The sequence below is a fragment of the Pteropus vampyrus genome, unplaced genomic scaffold (assembly GCF_000151845.1).
Source record: "Pteropus vampyrus isolate Shadow unplaced genomic scaffold, Pvam_2.0 Scaffold39, whole genome shotgun sequence".
NCBI lineage: Eukaryota > Metazoa > Chordata > Mammalia > Chiroptera > Pteropodidae > Pteropus > Pteropus vampyrus.
The window spans coordinates 7,114,520-7,131,231 of record NW_011888820.1 but is presented as its reverse complement, the minus strand read 5'-3'; the positions used below and the strand labels follow the sequence as shown (position 1 = coordinate 7,131,231).

The window sequence follows — 16,712 nt, the reverse complement described above, 5'->3', positions numbered from 1 at the left end:
AAAAGACTATTTCATGACACATAAAAATTATATGAAATTCAAATTTCAGTGTCCATAAAGGAAATTTTATTGGAGCACAGCCACATTCATTCATTCACATATTGTCTATGGCTGCTTTCACGCTACAAAGGCAGAGTTGAATAGTTATGACAGAGACCGTATGTGGCACTCCCATTGCTTCACACTGCTGTTCAACACACTACAAATCTCAGTGATGCAGTCATAATTCAACAGCATTTCAAGTGCCACACATATTGCCATACATTTTTTTTACTAACTTATTTTTTTATTACTAATGCATACTAATCTTGTAAAAAGAAAAAGGGAGGAGGAACTTTGAGGGTTGTGCTTTTAAAGCGCGGTGAAATATGGATATTGTGTTATACAATTATACGGCAAAGCATCGTGTTTATTATGCAATGACACTTCAGTCGTGTTAAAAGATTACGATTTATTTTGACATTACTAGACTAAGCACTCATCACAATATACCTAACTCATAGAAAAGCAACAGTCAGAACTATCAGAAAATTTAGAATTATGTAATCACATGGAATTTATTCATATACAAAAAGATGGGAACAAGAGTGCAACCAAAATTAGTTCCAAGTGGCTCATGTTAGCCAAGAAAGCTATTTACTGATGGTGAGCTAAAGTTAATTAAATTGCATTTGGTTGCAGAAGCCAGAAAATATGTCCAGAGAAAATAAATTTGTTTAAGATTACTAGCTTTTTAACAAGGACAGTTACTTGAAGACTTGAAGACACTAACAGTCAACTAAAAAACAAGGCAAAGGATTTCAAGTAATTTTCCTTCGTTTTTGATGAGTCAATAGACATAAATGTAGACAACAAAATAAACAGAGCCATTTTAAAATGGAGCCAGATCTGCCATGCCAGAGAAACTGCCTTTCACATCTTATGCCTCAAATCTTTGGAATATTAAAACAGGGCAAAACAACCTTTGGACTGGGCCTAAGCAAACTTGTGTCCCAAAAAACTTTGCAAAGGTAACAAAAAAGTAGTTATTATGACCACTGGACTGAAATTTGAAAACATTGTTTAGAATTAACATCACTGTTATTTGCACCAACAGAAATGCCTTCCTTCTATTGATGTAATTGTTCCCCTTCCTTTTCTCATAAATAAGTACATATTGCCTTTGTCTCTTAATCAGAACGCTATTCAGGCTTCTGCATGAATTAATAATTCCCGATTAGCTATTCTCTTTGATCTCACTAAACGCTTGTTGCCTCTTGGCTTGCAAGGCCTTTTATTTCTAGGTTATTTCTAGTTGTTTAGTAGAGAAGCCAGTGGTGAGTTTGAAGTGACTCAAGAATTAGCCTCTGTCAAGTCTCCACGGAACAACTAAAAGTATTTCTAAAGAGCTTGAGAAACACCAAATCAGTGCAAACTGAAGTGGAATCTGGTAAGGAGTGTTAACAACTGATGGTGATAAAAATATGTGTGGAGTAGAAAAAAGTTAATTGGACAAATTTACAAAACTTGTGAAAATGTAAGATGATTAAAGTCAATGTTCATACTTCGTATTATTCATCAGCAGGTATCTTGTAGAAGACACTTGAATCTGTCTTGTTATTGAATTAGTAAAGTCAATGACGAATTTCATTCACTGTTGTGGTCTTAATCATCACAACTTCCCTATGTCACAAATAAAAACTGAACATCCTGACTTGCCTAGCTACACAGTTTGATGTCAGTGACTAAGTTTAATTGGAGATTTTTGAGCTCAGCAAGAATAACATTTTTCTACGTGAGAATCACCCTCACTTATTATTAACAAAAACTGAACGGCTTTGGAAATTAGCTTTTGCTGTAGATTTGATGTTTCTTAAGGCAAAACAACACTTATGTGTGAAACTTATATTGCAACAAAGTTATGATGACAACTAATGCTGTTTAAATCACAAGTCATGTCAAGCTGCTTTATACACTTCCCATGCCATCAAGTTAAAATAAGCATAAAGGTTTCCATTTTCTCTCCCAAATTTGCAGTGGATGTATTTACCAACTCAACTACAGTTCCAGCTGTACTTGCAGATTTCGATGGAGGTACAGAGGAAATTTCTATATTTCAAAATCTAACTGTACAATTGAAGAATATCCACCTGACCTTCAATAAAAAGTGAGTAATCTGCATATGCCAAAAAGCAAATATCTAATGGAAGTCTATAAATATCTTCCAAATTATGAATATGCTCAATTAAAATCATACACTTGAGTATTTAGTAGTATCTGTGTGAAGACATTTTCATAGATGAAATACGTAAAATCATATCACAGATCAGCATAACACATATACATTTGCAATCAATGTCAAATTCCAATTAAGTGAAATATTATCCCCTCAAAAAAATTCAATTCTTATCATTAGTAGACCTGTATTACAAAAAACTTGTACTCAAGTGTTAATACATATTTTCAATTCCATCAATAAAAAAATTAATGAAAATGTTTTCTTTCTCATTACATGAGTATATAAAAGCCTCAGTTTTGCCTCTTGTCCCAAAGTATAAACTCTACCCAAAAAAGTTTGCCGACCCCAAGTCTATAGCACTGCAGGAGTGTTTTCCTATTTAAATAAAATCACAGTATGGTAAACATCCCTAGAGACAATTGTCCTTTCTAAAACCATTTCATATCCCAGCAAAACTACTTGGTAATTTTTCTATATGTAGTCCTTTCTTTGGTTATGATTTACGTAGTCTTATAAACTTCCTAAGAAAATAACGTGGATATGCATGAGTGCTAGGCAGAGAAGAAACTGGTTATCCTGAATAACATCAAAGCTTTATAATTCCATTTTATTTGTACTCTAGAAGAAAAATTAGTTTTTGATTCTACTAACCCAGTTCTATTACAAAACCTTAAAACTTTACTAAACAAAAACACATCAAATAAAGTACTTATGACCTGTTTTTGCCTGAGCCCAAATCGTTTTTCAAATGCAGTACTCATTCACTATATGTGATCTCTAATATATTCAGATTAATAAGTCTCCGTATTTTCTAATTTAAAACAATTAGGTTTACCTCTGCTGTTTTTTCTTATCATGACAGCAGTCATCTACTGGCTTTGCCTGTGCGCTAGCCATTCACTCTTCTTCCGGTAACAACACCCTCCCTTCTTTTTGGGCAACACTTCCACCACCTCTTTCTCAGTCTAACGTGTCCTCTGAAAGTGAGAGAACAGCATCCCTTTAGCCATAGTACTTGGCTCAGGTGTGGGCATGTGAACCAGTGAAGGAATAGATACCAGTCTCAGGATTTTGTTGAAACTGTTGAGAGAAACTGCCCTTTGTTTTGGCTGAGGTTGCTAAGAGAGAAGTCTGAAGCTGCTGGGTAGCGGCTACTTTACCATGACACATAAAAAAAAGTCTCCCTGACAGTGCAAACGGCAGGGTAGAAAGCAAAACTGAGATAAACACAGATTACAGAATTTGCCCCAGGACCAAGCATGTCTGAAGCCAGTTTTATCCCTGGACTTTTGAGCTAAATGTGGTAATGTGTACACCACTATTGCTTAAGCCAAGATAAGTTTCTATCACTTGCAATTCAAAGGGTGCTGACTAATGCAACTACACAACCATTGATTGAAGCTCAACCTTAAATGAGATATTTCTAGACAGGGCCTTTTAACCGTTATGTTTCATCTTCAGATCTTTCCATTGTTTCTAAATGCTGGTGCTTAAAGTATGTTACTTTGCCGTATCTTACCTGTAGCATCTTTCAGTAAACAGAGCATCATTAATACCACTTTGTGAATCCCTTAAAGCACCCGGAACGATGATAAACTTTGAGATACTGTCACAGATATATGCTCTCCAACTGCAGTGGTAGTCATTCACTTGAAATTGGATTAATTTCATTTCTGTGAACATAATACTATGATTTCATTCCTAAAAAGGAATAAAAATGATTCTGTGTATTTTCCTTGATTAGTGACATTTGTTTTAATTAATTGCTCCATTAAGTATTTCATAGAAGTGTAAAATAAATGTTTTTAACTTGCATTAAAGAGACCTTAGATACTTCCTGAGATGTGCTCTTTACAAGGGGTTCCAACAAAGCAAAACAAAAACAAAAACAAAAAGCATATTCTTTTAGCTCTGCTTCTCTCATATACTAAACTAAATGAACTGAATTTTAAAAATTCCTATCTCAAATCAGCGAGTGGCATTATTTTACCCACGACTAGAGAAAAGGGGAAAGAGCAAGTTTAAAAAAACTACCTTTATTTTTTATTTCTTTTTCAGTTACATACTTTTAAACAGGGGTGTGTTTCATTATTCAGACATTCAGGCAATGTTGACATTAGTGTTGACAGAAAAGAAGCATAAAAATGCAAAACGTTGTTGGCTTAACCTGAACATACCTGCATTACCTATTATTGACCAGTTTGTGTTGCCAAAAGATTTATTTCTTGGCATTAAAATGGAGCACTTAAAAATATTGCTAAAAAGCAAATGTCTACACACTGGTCTTTGCAGCAAATAAGGGTATTTATACTTTTAAAATATTTTAAGTCCATAATTGAATTAATATACACACCTTCTTATGTATAAGGAGTTCAGATCATATAAACACTGTACAATCCAAAAACCCTACTGAGAATAAAACTAAATAGGCTTATAAGAAATACAGATATCGCATGTATTTACAAATATCATAGACACACAAATTTGGTCAAATACTGTAAAGAAAGAAGTGGTTTCACATTATAATGGCCAAAACATCCATCTACCTTGCAACGAAGCAAACAAAAATAACAATTCAGTATGTGACTCCTGTAGTTTAAGACATCGTGACAGTATACAAATAGATAAGATGGAAACGGCTGACCAAATTATACAGCAAATGTATTCTAGGCTGAGTGTAGGCCTTTAAAATCAAGAACTTAAAAAAGATCATTCATAGGATTAAGAGCAACAATGATAAACAATGTCCGATTTGCAGTATTCATATGGGTGTCTAATTCATCAAAAACAATGCATTGAACTTTTGGCTAATAAGAAAAATAAATTACAAAGTACAATTAAATCCCTGTAAATGCAATAATGAAGTCAAAAATGTAGATTTATTTACTTTAATTACACATTTTAAATGTTACCTTGAGACAAAAAAAATAAATAAGTGTGCCTGGAGGCACAAACTTAGAGACAAAGAAAGGGCTGCATGGAAGAAGTAACAATTTTATAAATGAAAGGTGAACATGAGATTTTAACAATTTAATTATCTTTCTAACCAGTCTTTTTGTTTTAACTCTTCTTGAAAATTCTGGCTGGAAGAATATGACAAAAGTATACCTGTGTTTTTATGGCTTAAAACAAAGGATAGCTGAAAAGTGGAACGGGTTTCCTTTTTTACAAAACCATTACTTTGTTCATATGCAGGCACTTCGAATGACTACGGAGGCAAAGCACCTGACCCATCCTCTCCAAAATAGTTTTCAATCATCAAAATTATGCTAAAAAGTAGGAAAATTCCAGAGAACCAGCAAAGTTGAATACAAGAGACTAATGTGCACAGAGGGCAACAAAGTGACCCAGTTTTTATTGCTGGGGATTTTTTTTTACCAAAGGGCAAATAATTAATAAACAGACACCATTGCATGGCACATCCAAAGTTTTCTGCTTACGGGAGAATGGAATCATTCAGCAGTAGGTTTCAGCGGGATCTCCTTAGACTTCAGCTTTTACCTTGCAATGAGATTCACATTTATTTCTTTTTTTTAGTGTATTAAAAAAAAAAAAAAAACTCCAACATATCTCATTTCTCAAAGTATTCATCTCTTGCTGTCGAGTATACATTATTATCTGGAAGCATAAAGTTACATTATACGAGTATTTTGCATTTTATAAAATAAGCGCTTTTGCCACTTCGGCAACACTGCGCTTCACATAGTGGTGCAACAAAAGCAGAGCTCATATTTACCACGTTGTGATTCATTCGACCACTACCATCTGCCGAACCCACAGAGCTTTTTGCCTCAGTACCTCTGGGCAGTGACTGTACCATGATTTCACAGAATGTTAATATGACTCACGAATAGCAGTACCATCATCAGTAATACTGATATCAATGCAGATGTCACACCAAAAATGAACTTCTCAAGGAATAACTTTTAAATATTTGGGCAACTCTGTTTTCTCTGTTGCATTATCCACTGGGGAGAAACTTCTTATTTGATTATGCTCCTATAGAAGTTATAAAAAAAAAAAAACCGATTAGGTATATAACTGGTTGACATTATAGATACTGTACTGCTTTCTACGACAGGAGGAGAGCTTCTGAAAAATGTTCTATAGAACTGTTTTCATCAGTACTACCTCGTTGGTCCATTCCATTCACTGATGGGCAAAGCACTCATGTTTTGACAAAATTTTAAAGCTTCCATAAAAGTTAAATTAGAAAAAAAATATGAAGACAACCACAAAATGAAGTATGGAAGTATGACATTTTTGTTTCTAAGAGTGGGTCCTTGAAAATATATGTGGTCACTACGGAGATGATTTTAATCACAAGACAGCAGATGAACACATAAGTAGTTCCCCGTGATCTGTCTGTGTCCAGAGTCATTTGTGGCGCTGTATGGTTTTCCTTTTCCTTCGTTTGAAAAAACAGCAGCACCTGCAGATGGAGGGAAATACTTCTTTTATTATAAAAGTACAAAAATGTCACAAAGTAAGGCTGACTCTATCATATTAATTTAAATGGTCATAAAAAGCAATAGGCTAGTGCAAGATAAACAGTGAACATGCCAAGGAAGCATAAATATTAGTGAAACTATGGCAGTTATTACTATTGTTTCATCGACGTGCCTTTGGGGAATGGCAAGACACTCTAAGCGACATTAAAAAGAGCCACTAAACTGAAAAGGCTTTGCACCAAGACTGACTGAGAAGCTATGGGGTTCTGAATCCTACTAACCGGCCCACCATCTTTTACTTTGGATACTCGTTAATCTCTGGCCATGGCATACTTTCATAAAGTTCATCTTATGCATTCTCTCTGTTTCTTTCTGATGCTCTTATATAACTGTTGAAGCCATTGTTAGAAAAGCAATAATGATCCTAATACTGGGGATTTTATTTTCATTAAGAATTAAAATTAAAAAGAGAAATCTCAAATATACTCTTCAGCAAACATTTTCCATCATATTTACGAAGTGAAAGAGAGAAAATACATTAAATAGAATAAGAATGTTGAGACTGGCACTTTTTAATTCTTTAAGTGTTAAAGAAGGTCAAACTTACAGTTATTTTAATTAAGGTAAAACGTATATTTAACATTTAAAATAACATAATCAAGGTGATTCAGTTTCATAGTCTATGAAGGAAATATCATACTGATTTTTACTCCTTGGTTGATCCCTGAGAGAACTAGTTTTTTCCACAGTAAATTCTCCTAGTCATGAGAAAATGAAACACATGCAGAGCAATGCCAAGGCTGGTGCGAACTGGAAGTTCATGAGAATAAGAATCACTGATCAGCAACCAACAAAATAACACATGCGTGTATATATATGTATATGTATTTTCTTTTTCCTAAAGGTCTGGCACTTCTTCAAGTAAAGGTCTGACTTTTTTCCCCTTTCACATTGAAAAAAAAAGTCAGTCTATCAGAATATCAACATGACAGGTACTACATATAGAAAGCCTCTACTTGTTTCTCCACTGAAATCCAGTGTGTGTGTATAAATGTATAAATTGTATTTTGCAATAAAAGCAAGGCATAATTATATACATGGTGATTCTATCAACAAAATGCTGCCAATTCAAAGCCTGTACATAACGTGACCTTATAAAGATGTCCCTGTAATTCTTACCAGTCCACCTTCATAAAAAGATTAAACACAACATTTTCAAGCTAAGCATAATAGAGGCCATGTAGCTTTAAGTGTCCTATCTGGCAAAAGATTATAAAAGATGAAATAATTGCTAGATATCTTTTCTACCTTTTAGTGAAATAAGTGTAAACAAAAATCCACGCTGTTCAGTTAAATTAACAATTTCTCTACCCATATTATCTTTAGTCAAAAATAATTCCAAACCACTTATTGTGATTTGTGCCATGATTATGAAACCACTGTGGGGCATTCAAAACTGAATTACACAATTGCACTTTTTAAGTGCACTCAAACAGTACGTAATGACTAGACTATAAAATGTGAATAATTTAAACCTGTATGCCTCACTTGATAAAGACTCAACTATCAAACTTTATGAATTTACTTTTACTGATATGACTACCAGAAAAAAACAGACATAAATTACCCAATCAAGGGCCTTGAAAAGAGTTACCACTGTAAGAATCTAAGTACAATAGATTTTTTCTAGATTTAGAAAAATAAGTCAAATTTATCTGTAACTGTCAGCTACCTATTATCTTCTCGAATCTGTTAAATTTTCTAAAATAAAAAGCAAAACAAAAAATTATTCAAGTCAAATTAATCTCTAAGAGATGAAAACAATTACTCCAAAAAGAATCTTTCAATTAAAGACTTAGAAGAGAGTAAGAAAATGTCCATATTGTCAAAAATAAAATACTAAGACATTAGTATTTAGAAGAAACAGACCAAATATTTAGGATATTAAACTGAAGAATATAGTCATACTTCCATGGGAATTTATTGATTGTTTAATATAAAGTCTATTAATAATGTTCACAGTTCCTAAATACTGTCATTTGTCTTTTCAAATTCCAAAACACATTGTTTTAAAACATATCTACTGAAAAAGTGTTTTAAGGTATACTAAGCCTTTTGAAATGGGGACTTTAATTTAATACATGTTTTGAGGAACAAGTTCAAGTCCCAGGTTTTCCACACTTGTATTAGCAATTCACCTTGCCTGCTTGATTTTTCCAGTACCATTAATATGCTTTCCGTTCTGAGAGTTGAATTCTTCCCATTTCTTAGGTACTCTTTCCTTCAATTGTGTAAGAATTATTGAACGCAGAAAACCATTCAAAGAATTTCAGACTAAATAAGATTTTCAAATGATTTATAATTGTATGGGACTTTTAAATTCAAAAGCAATCTAAAGAAGACATCTATTTTTTCAGAAATAGACCCCACTAAATAGCATACAACCTTAAAGATTTACAAATTAAGCTGGCATGCTATTAAACTCACTACCACCAGAGGGTAGCATTGCTTTATGCGATGGGAATGAATCAAAGGAAGGGACAATAGAGATGCTCTCAAGATATGACACACAGAAATTAAGAAGAAAATTGATATTTAACATTGTGGCTGATTTCTTAAGTCATTACCAAAACATATAAATTATAGTCTTGATGATTAAGAAATCATCAAGTATCATCTCAATTGTCTCCAGTCCCTGAGCTCTCAATCTAAAACAATGAGAAGCTCCCATACCACTGTCACATGACTATTTTAGTTTCCTCCAAGTACTTAGTACTAATCTAAATTTCCTTTATTTACCTACATAATTATTTGCCTACACTAGGTTGTAAGCTTCATAAGATCTTGCTCACAGATACATCTCACAAATGGGCACAAAGTTGCTCCTCAATATTATTGAATAAAGAAGTAAACAATTAGCCTCATAAATGCAACTAACTCCTAGAGTACAAACCCAGTCAAGATTCTAACCCATGTTCTAAAGCTAGAGTTCTTATGGGCCACATACCCTAGTAAACCCTCATAAAATATACAGATTTTAATGCCTGAGGAAGTTTTTCTGGGGGAAAAACTGGTTTGCACCACATCCTTAAATGAGTCTGAATTCCGAAGAAGCACTGCTCTCTAGACATAACGACCAGGTCACTCCTCCTGCTCCTCCATTTCCAGTGAGGCTTGGCCCAGATGCTCTCAGCTGAACACTGGAGATACTGAGTGGGCACCATGCCGTCAATTTATAAGAGTGCAGGAAAACCAGTAGAAGGAGACAATGTAATTATAACACTTGGTATGGTTGAAAAGAGAAAAAAAGTCACTGGTAATAACAACTGGAAGTAACAGCAAAGATTCTAGGAATTAGCATATACTGAAGTGCTCACATATAATGTGAGCAAGTTATTTTTTTTTTCAATAAATTAAATTATCCACTTTTATTAAACTATTCACATCTTTAAAATTTTAAAATATATTTTCCGTTCTTGCTGCTCGGTGGCTACATTTTCTTACACACTAGTTCATAACTCATTTGAGGTCTCTTCAGGTCTAAACTACTGACAACTACCTTGGGGAAACTGATTAAGCTTACCAGATATTTATGCTTCTAAATGTTTCTAAATGTTAATGCTTCTCTTTTCCTTGGCTTTTTCTTGATTAATCCTTATGTGGTTCCAGTTAGCCAATACGCTCTTATAAGTCAAGTTTGTGCTTCTGACACGATCATTTTTGGTAGCTCGCCTAAAAGCACTGAAGTCACATCTCTATTGTCAAACCCTTTGGGAATAAATGTTAAGGCCTGCTTCTGATTAACTCTAAGGTTGTTGCTTTCAATATTGTTGAGGTACGAAGCAAGAAACCGTAATGGATCAAAGTCCTAAACTATGAAAACACTTTGCACCATCATTTCCTCATTGCCTTTTTCTTCATCTAGAATTTGGTTTGTTTTTCTGGATCTGTCAGATACTTCCTTCTCACAAATCTGCTCAGAAGCTGATGTTTTCTCTGTCCGGATCTGAAGTTCTTATCTGCCCCTTCTACAATGATTCACTGGCTCATCCATTAGTTGAGAGACTGTTGGCAACCTGCCAGACCCTACCCACTGAGGACTGCAGAACCTAGCCTCTCCTCATCTGAGTTGATGAATACACAGAAAATGTCATTTATGACAACGAATCTTTAATTCTTTGACAAATAAATTTTCACCTTAAAATTTATACCTGAAACATAATTTCCTATCTCTGGATCGCTTGATTTTAAAAATGAGGAACTATTTGGTTAAGCAAGAAATGTTTAGATCAGGAGCAAGACTACCCACATAGCTATTCTAACTAGGAACCGAGGACTCATCCTCATCTTCAATTTCTCCTTCTTCATCCATATGTAATTATTCCCTCATGTCTGAAATGACTTTCAAAATGTTTCCATCCTCTCGAGCTGGCTTGGATCAGAACTTCTTGCCTCCACCATTGCTAAGAGCCTTTTAACTGACTTCTCAGTCTAAGTCTTCCCTCTCTCCAATCTGCTACCCAAACTTCTCCCATTAAACTATGGCCACGCCCCTTTCCTCTTAAATCTCAGCAATGGTTCTCCAGCATCTATGGCGTTAGGTCCACACGGATCTTACAATTTGGTTTCAACTATTTCCACTCTCCTCTCAGTCTCATTCTCCATTAGGCTTCCTTTCCCGGCAGCCTAAACTATGGAAGGAAGGAAGGAAGATTTTCTGCAATCTGATGAACCCCAGGAAGTGACATAAGCCTCAAAACTGCTGCCAAATTAATTTTCCTAAGGTTCAATCTGATTATACCATTTCTTGGCTTAAAATGTATAGCTGTTTTCTTGTGGTGAGAAAGATAATGCCAATTTTTTTTTAACCTGGCTATGAAGATCCTTTGAAATTGGATGCTCAGCCTAGCCCAGTTCCCAGTAAAGTATTCACACATTGTATACCTGCATGAGTCACTCCTCGAACTTGCCCCATTCTTTCCTTGCTCCACACTGTTGTTCATTCTCTTCTCTCTGACTCCTTCTACCCGTCTCCTCTGCCAAGTCATACTAATTTTTGTGAACCAGTGCAAATGTATCCTTACCCATGAAGACTTCTCTGACCTTCACAGCTAGAAGTGAGTATCCAGTCTCTGAACTCCAACAACACTGTATCCTATAATACCTTGGAATAGACTAATGATTCTGAATCCTGGCTGCTCCTTAGAAGCTTTTGAAAAATAATGGTAACTAGACGCCACCACAGACCAATTAAATCAGAAACTCTGATACTGCAGCCTAAGTACTGGCATATTTTTAAAACTCTCCAGACGACTATGATATGAAGCCAGAGCAGAGAACCACTTGGTAGAAAGCATCAGTATATTTACTATCTTCTCTAATGGAACATAAGGGCCTTGATGTCTCTTCATAACTATCGTATTACCAAACACACAATAACTGTTCAGTAAATGTTATAGAGGGAAAAGGAGAAACAAAGGGAAAAAAAAAGGATGATTTCATACTGCTTAAAAAGTCAGTAACTCAAATAAAGGAAGCCCTGTTTTAATTCCTGGAAGAAATGATGAGGGTGCTATCATTTGAATCACTGCCTTGAAAAATTATTCTCAACTACAGTAAAAAAGGCAAAATCTCATTACTAATTAGGAGCCACTTTATACTTGGGGGAAGAGAGTATTTTCCATCATTAGAAATTATATATTCCCCCCTATGAGGTACTATTCTAGGAAACTTGAGACTTTAAAATGTCCATTGTAGAATATATTTGAATTAATGGGATGGGTGAAAGGGAACTCTACCAATCATAAGTAAGAAAGAGAGAAAGTTAGAAATAAATTCTGAAAGAGTATTCTAAGCAGGCTCCTAGCTACCTATAAAATGGTGGAAAAGAGTAGAGAAGCCAGCATAAGATGCAATTTAGAAAAGGAAATCGTACTCACATTTCTTAATCACAGACTAAAAGGGTATGAGGAATGCAATAATAAACTTCTCGGAGTGTTAGAATAACCTTCATTAAAAGACAGACAAAATGTTATGCATTTAAAGAGAGTTTTTACCTCGTGAAGAGTTAGGGAAGTTCTGAGGATTTCTGGAGTAAAGCTTTACTGAAATCCATTTTTTAAAAATAACTGCTTTATTAAGATATAAATTATATATCATAAAATCTGCCATTTTAAAGTATACAAGTCAGTGGTTTTTAATACATTCAAATAGTTTTGCAGCCATAATCACCACTATCTAACTTCTAAACGTTTTTCCTCACCCCATAAAGAAACCACAATGACTACTAGCGGGCATCCCCAAACTCCTCTGCCCTGCCTTGGGCAGCCACTGTATACTTTCCGTCTTTCTGTATTTGCGTGTTCTGGATAGTTCATATAAATGAAATCATATGTGGCCTGTTGTGTCTACTTCTTTCACTTAGCATAATGTTTTCTATTTCTTTTTTTTTTTTTTTAATCTTGTCAACTAATAGTCCATTGTATGGATATACCACATTATTTAGTCAGGTATTTAGTAATAAATTATTGAGGCATACTGTTTTAGGCATTGGGGATCTGAAGATGAAAAGCCCTTATTTTCAAGAAATTCGAGAAGTTTCAGCAATTGGGAAATTGATCAAGAGAGTAGCATATATCAATGGCAGAACTGAACCAAAAGAACATAGGCTTCAGAATGGAAAATAGAGCTGAGAAAGGTAGGCAGGAGCCAGACTATAAAAAGTATGAAAGGCCTTGGTGCCATGCCAAGCAATCTGGATTTGATGCTCCAAGCGATGGAGAATCTTTCCTTTAGGAAGAGTCTTCCCACCACTTCCTTTTTTCTGATCTTCCAACGCCTACATATAGAAACCTGAACCCATAAATGTACACACCCATGCCCATCTCAACTAAATAAATTACTATGCTATTCTTCAAAGCCACCTCCAGAATGCATTCTCTGATCACCCTGTCAGTAATTATTTTCTTTACAAGCTCTAACATGTTTTTTATACCTTTTTCGTAGTATTTATCGTATACTGACATATGTTAATACAACTGCAATCTTCCCTGCTGGTGTGTACTCAACTTAAAGGCAAGGGCAGTATCTGATATTTCTGAAATCCAAGCAGTGAAACTGTTGAATGAATAAATGGAAAAATATAATAGATTTGGTTGAAAGCAGGTTTCTAGAAGGATGTGAACATAGAACCATCAGTTTCAGTGAAGAGCTGTGGGTATGGAAGAAAATATATGGGACACTGATAGAAGAAGCACAAGCCTGGGAAGAACACAGATGAGAAAGGCCACTGGTAGCTGGAAGTAGAGAAATAAATAGGGATGATAATAGCTACTGAGTACCTGCCACATATCAGACAAAATACCAGCCCTTTATCACATTTAACAGAAAAAGAAACAAGCTTGAAAAAGGTAACAAATAAGTGGCAGAAGTAGGATTCTACAACCCATTTAATGGCAAAGGACACGTGCATTCTAATCTGCCATATTGCCGCCCTACTTTTATAATTGCTTAGGATTGCACAAACAGGCATAAACTGTTTGTTTTTATTTTTGACATAAAAATGCACAATGATGTGGCTGACTAATTCTATCCCAAAATCCACTAAGTCATACTGCCAATAAATTCTATAGTCAAAACAATGATTTAAATGGATAATCATTGCTCTTTAAAAAGAAATATCCACAAGTTTCCTTATCTTGCAGCCAGCAAAGGAGCGTTATTTTGGAAATTATGTAAAGTTCCTTTTGGATATGAGTAGAATGTCCCAAAATTTATTAATGTAAGCATTTTTTTTTTTTAATTTACGCCAAGGCTGATTCAAAAATTGTCCTGAAACTGAGAAAAGCATTTTAGATATATATTTATATCTAAAGGCAAATGACAGAACATAGTTAAATTTGACATTATTACAACTAAGAAGAATGTTATTTTTCATAATATCTGCAGGAACTATTTAGATTAGGATTTTTCATAACAATCTCTAACTATAGTTTATCATGAAATTTATCAATGTATACCATGTGTTTTTAGTAGTAATATAATTAGGTAGTAAATGAAATACTCTTAGTGATACTACTGGGGTGTAGTGGGGGTTTGCTATGGGTACTGAACAATTACAAACAGGAAAAATGAAACCTTAAGGCAAAAGCCTGTCTTTCTATTTAAAATAGCAAATATAGCCTCTGTGTTAAAAAACAAAAACACAAGCACAAGCAGGGTTGGTGTATCAACTGCTCAAATAAAAAGTGCCCCCAAATCTATGTCACGTAAGCAGAAAAGTTGCAGCAGGCAAAAGAGCTCCTCAAACAATTATTTCTTGCTTTTCAGAGCTAATGTAAATGACATCAAATACTTTTGAACAACTTTCACAAATTAAAATTTCTATGTTGAAAGGTATGTTTTTAAAAAACACAATAGGGTGCTAAATCTTTCAAATTACAGTCAACGGAGCTATTTCTGCCTGCCTACACTTGGGAACTCACCACATGTTCAACACTTTCTGGCAGCTATACACACACACAACAAAAAAATACAAGGAAAAAAAGAGAGAGAGAGAGAGAGAGATCATCAGAAACAGCCCACATTGAAATTATCACATTGTTTTTCATGCTTATTTTTTTCCAAACAGTATTATAATTTACATTCACAAAAAACTAATTTAAAACTAATATTAATGCATGCAGCATATAAAATTAATAATTATTTATTCATATGCTTACAGAAAAAAAAATGAGTACAGCAATAACTTTTATGCATCAACACTCCTAAAAATAAGCAGCTAAAAATATGCTGTTGATTCTAAATAAGAATCTGATCATAGTTCTTAAATAACTAATTTTGTATATTAAAATATTTACTGAAATCGCACTGTTTTAAACTTAGTGATTAAAACATTAAGCATACCATTTGTTTTGCATGCACTTGGTCCGTGGAAAAAAAAATTCCTGAAATAATTCTACAAGACTATAAATCTCAAACATGCATAGTTTAAGGACAAAAAGTTATATTAAAACAGCAAAATAAATACATACTTGGTTTCATCCATCACTTCTACTTCCGTAGGGGCTGTGATGGGTGCATTTGAACGTCCTGCAGTAGGGTCATCTGTGTTTAACTCTCCATTTGTAGAACTTACAACCTGTAAAAACAACAAATTTATACATACACAAAGTAATAGGTTTTACAATGATAAACATAATTACGGTTAAAATATTTAAATTAGAAAGTTAATATGAGGAACACAAAACAGTATGTAGTTGTTCATAACTGAACATAGTGATAAGTCCAGCATTTTACTTAAGATCAAGTTCATATAATATTTGCTTTTCAACTTACTTCCTTTTCATCTTGAAATTCCAGTCTTCTGTCTCTTTCCCTCTGATTTTTTAGACTAACTCCTATACATATCTGAATCAGTTCCCTCTTGTGTGCTCACTCCTTTGGAACCTTACTTCAACATGAATAATGTCCCTTGCAAACTTCAATATTCTTCCTTTCAATGGATCTTTCATTTCAATGTAATCATGCTCAGATCCCCCTCTCATATTGCCCATTCATTCGCCCAGCTGTTCAAGCCCCAAATCCAGAAGTCACTGTGACTTGAACCCATATCTAATCCATCAGCAGGTCCTGTTCTTTCCTCCCCTGAAACACACTCAAAGTCTAATCAGACCTCCTCACCTCTATTACTAAGACTTCAGTCCAAGCCACTATTACCAACTCTTCTGTGAAAAAGAGCAAAACCTATTAACCAGTCTGCTTTTACTTGTACTTCTCCCCCCATAAATGTATTGTCTACACAACAATCAGGGTGCTCCTTTGAAGACGTAAATTAGATCATGTATAATTCCCTGCTTAAAATTCTTCAAGTGTCTAACTTCCCACTTCGTTTAGAATAAAGATCAATACTCTTTACCCCAATTAACGAAATCCCACAAGATCTGAATCCTGCCTACCTCTCTGATCCCACACCACTTTCCCCTTTACTCACTAGCCTCCATCTAATACGTCAAGCTTATTCCCACTTTAAGGCTTTGGCATTA

General features: G+C 34.5%; 1 protein-coding gene across 12 annotated transcripts in view; it reads right to left on the bottom strand.

Annotated features, from left to right (window-relative positions):
* Positions 1 to 4,234: 4,234 nt before the first annotated feature.
* Positions 4,235 to 16,712, bottom strand: part of CSNK1G3 (casein kinase 1 gamma 3) — a 91,734-nt gene continuing 79,256 nt past the window's right edge. For 8 of the 12 annotated variants that reach the window (XM_011358308.2, XM_011358303.2, XM_023529594.1 and 5 more), the window contains 3 exons: positions 15,702 to 15,808; positions 15,153 to 15,176; positions 4,235 to 6,650 (listed from right to left, as the gene is read on the bottom strand). In XM_011358308.2, coding sequence (XP_011356610.1) covers positions 6,596 to 6,650; positions 15,153 to 15,176; positions 15,702 to 15,808 — 186 coding nt within the window. In that variant the 3' untranslated portion in view covers positions 4,235 to 6,595. The remainder of the gene's footprint in view (positions 6,651 to 15,152; positions 15,177 to 15,701; positions 15,809 to 16,712) is intronic. The other 4 variants (XM_011358310.2, XM_011358309.2, XM_011358314.2 and 1 more) reach the window with 2 other exon arrangements.